General features: G+C 63.0%; 1 protein-coding gene and 1 non-coding gene across 2 annotated transcripts; one reads left to right on the top strand and one right to left on the bottom strand.

The window, feature by feature from the left end:
- Positions 1-111: 111 nt before the first annotated feature.
- H696_06157 lies at positions 112-183 on the bottom strand. The gene has a single exon. It is a non-coding gene; the product is annotated as a tRNA-Pro (tRNA).
- A 1,340-nt stretch (positions 184-1,523) lies between these two features.
- On the top strand, positions 1,524-2,437 carry H696_06156 (hypothetical protein). The gene has a single exon (XM_009499904.1). It carries the CDS (start codon positions 1,661-1,663, stop codon positions 2,102-2,104), a length of 444 nt encoding a protein of 147 aa, XP_009498179.1. The 5' UTR covers positions 1,524-1,660; the 3' UTR covers positions 2,105-2,437.
- The last annotated feature ends 67 nt before the right edge of the window (positions 2,438-2,504 follow it).

Raw genomic sequence — 2,504 nt, 5'->3', positions numbered from 1 at the left:
GAGAGAGAGAGAGAGAGAGAGAGAGAGAGAGAGGCCCACTCCCCACTCTTTGCCCCCGGGTGTGGATGGAGTCACACAATGCTCCCGATGCCGACCGCAGGAAAAAGAATGGGGGAGATCCGGGAATCGAACTCGGGACCTCTCGCACCCGAAGCGAGAATCATACCACTAGACTAATCTCCCACCGATGAGTGAGTGGCCCCTGGTTTTCCTATTTGTTAGTTCCGAATGGCAGCCCCTCGTCCCCACCTTTCTGTCCTTGCCAACAGGCGCCGTCTCCTGCCCTGGACCGGTGAGGGGCAGCCGGCGAGCCACCAATCTAGTCGCAGTCCTCCGCCCGGGAGCCCGGTGAACTTCCCGCATGGCCGCTCTCTAAAGCCCGGGCCCCACCGGTGCGGACTGGCATCGGCCTGTCCGGGGCCTGCATGGTCTGATGCCGAGGCCAGCCCCGAGGAGAGGACCTCCCCTTGCCATGCGACGAGGGAGCGCCCCCTTTTCTCGAGCTACCAGCCCCTCCAAATGTTCCAAGCACAAGGAGGCACTTTTGCCTGTCGGGCACCAAGCCTGGGGCGCCCAGCGGGAATCTCCACAGGCCGCCGGGCCGCGCCGGAGAACGACAATGGCATCTTTGCTTGTCGCGCGGAGCGCCCAGTTTGGCGCCGCATTCCGACAAGCCCCCCCGGCGTGTTGGTCTCATGGGAACCGAGCGGTCGGGGGTGCGGCCTTTCAGGACTCCCCTGAATGGGTACGTCCCAGTGAGGAGCTTGGCCCCTACCAGCCGGTGAACTTGATGAGGCATGGCCGGGAGACTCTGGCCCTCGCCTCACCGGTGTACCTGACGCATGTCCGTGTTCCCATTCCCAGGTACATCGTCGATCGAATGCGAGGGAGCCCATGATCCGGCTTTTCCGGCATGTTGACAGCCACAAGCGGTTCAGCAACGGCAAGGGCCAACGCCTCGTTGGCCCGGGCGCCTAACACGACTGGCCGGCTTGGTGGGCGAGCCGGGCGAATGACGCACCACAGAGGCCGACCGCTGTCATGCCCCCTTGGCTGACGCTCGGCATTCGGGGGGGGGGGGGACGGCCTCAGCTGGCAGGACAGACTGAAAGAGCGGCTCATCTCGTGTGTCGCGAAAAATGAAAGAGCCCATCTCGGACATTGGGGCCAGTGCGTCGGATACCGGGCCCTCTGAGAGGGGGGGAAGGAGAGAGAGAGAGAGAGAGAGAGAGCATGTGTGTGTGCCCGGCATCCGGGGTAATCGCTCGATGGAGGGCCCAGGAGAGTGGTCAAGCGGGTGTTTGGTCTGTGCCCTTGGATGGAGGGCCATTCCCCTGTCTCCCCTGCGGTCTTGTGCATGGTTAGGGATCCCCTACCGTGGTGGGCCCCCCTGGCCGCTGGAACAAATCGTCCCGTTTGAGGCCGATCGTGGAGGGGCGACATGACCCAGGCCGATTTGACATCTTGTTGGAGGACCGCACGGCATCCTCATGCTTTAAGGGTGGGCTCCTTCCGGGAGGGGAATAGGCAGCAGATCTCCCCCCCTTCCCTTAGGTGCTCCGAGGGGACTTCCTGGCGAGCGAGCTGGAGCGGCCTCCATCCGCTGGACCCCGTTGAACCATCTACCATTTGCCCATGTCCACAGTGAAAGACATCGCCGATGGCCAAGAGTTGTGACTGGCCGTCTCTCTGTCGCTTTTTGGGACATGGCAACGGCAAGAGAATTGCGGCCTCCCAACCCGGCTGCACCAGGGACAGCGGGGGGATGAGTGTCACCCCCTGCCGCGGGGTGCCCGGGGGACGGCTTCGTCATCGTCGCCAAAGGCATTGTTCCCGTCCTGGCGATATCCGCGCACCGGTTGCCGGCCATAAACGTCTCCCGAGGGCCTCCCCCCAGGCGGATGTCGCTAAGCTCCCGACCTCGATCCCGGCCCCGCAGCACCTTGTCCACCAGTCACCGGCAGGCCGACCAATCTCGTATGCTCCTTCGAAGGCGCGAGGGATCGAGTCGGGCCGGTCGCTATCTCGGCCCGCCGCGCGGATCCTCGATCCATGTCCCGGGGACCTACCGGGAAGTGTGGTGAATCTTGTCAAGTTCCTCTGACTGGACATGGCCAGCATGCACACACATGCCCGGGAGAGAGCCCGTCGAGCCTGGGGCTCCTACACTCCGAGTACCCTCGCCAGTGGGCCTGCGGTGGGAGAGCCACCCGAGGTCATTGGCCTCGGCAAGCCCTCGGTCCTCCACTCGCCCGACCGGTCCCCGAGGCAGGCCAAGACACAATCAAAGGGCACTGTCTGCCAAGTGAGATGCATCCATCCATCGGACGGCCGAAAAGGCATGGGAGGAAAAAAAGCCCAAACGAAGGTAACCCCCGAATAATACTCTGAGTGGAAAAAACCTCCCCTCCACACGCGGCCAAGAAAGAGACAGAGAGATAGATAGAGAGAGAGAGAGAGAGAGAGAGAGAGAGAGAGAGAGAGAGAGAGAGAGAGAGAGAGAG

This window comes from Fonticula alba (assembly GCF_000388065.1).
Source record: "Fonticula alba strain ATCC 38817 unplaced genomic scaffold supercont2.21, whole genome shotgun sequence".
NCBI lineage: Eukaryota > Rotosphaerida > Fonticulaceae > Fonticula > Fonticula alba.
This window is presented reverse-complemented; position numbering and strand designations above follow the sequence as displayed.

Bases quoted from the DNA above. Each gene is read 5' to 3' on its own strand.
- H696_06156 (XM_009499904.1), top strand. From the start codon at position 1,661: ATGGCCAAGAGTTGTGACTGGCCGTCTCTCTGTCGCTTTTTGGGACAT.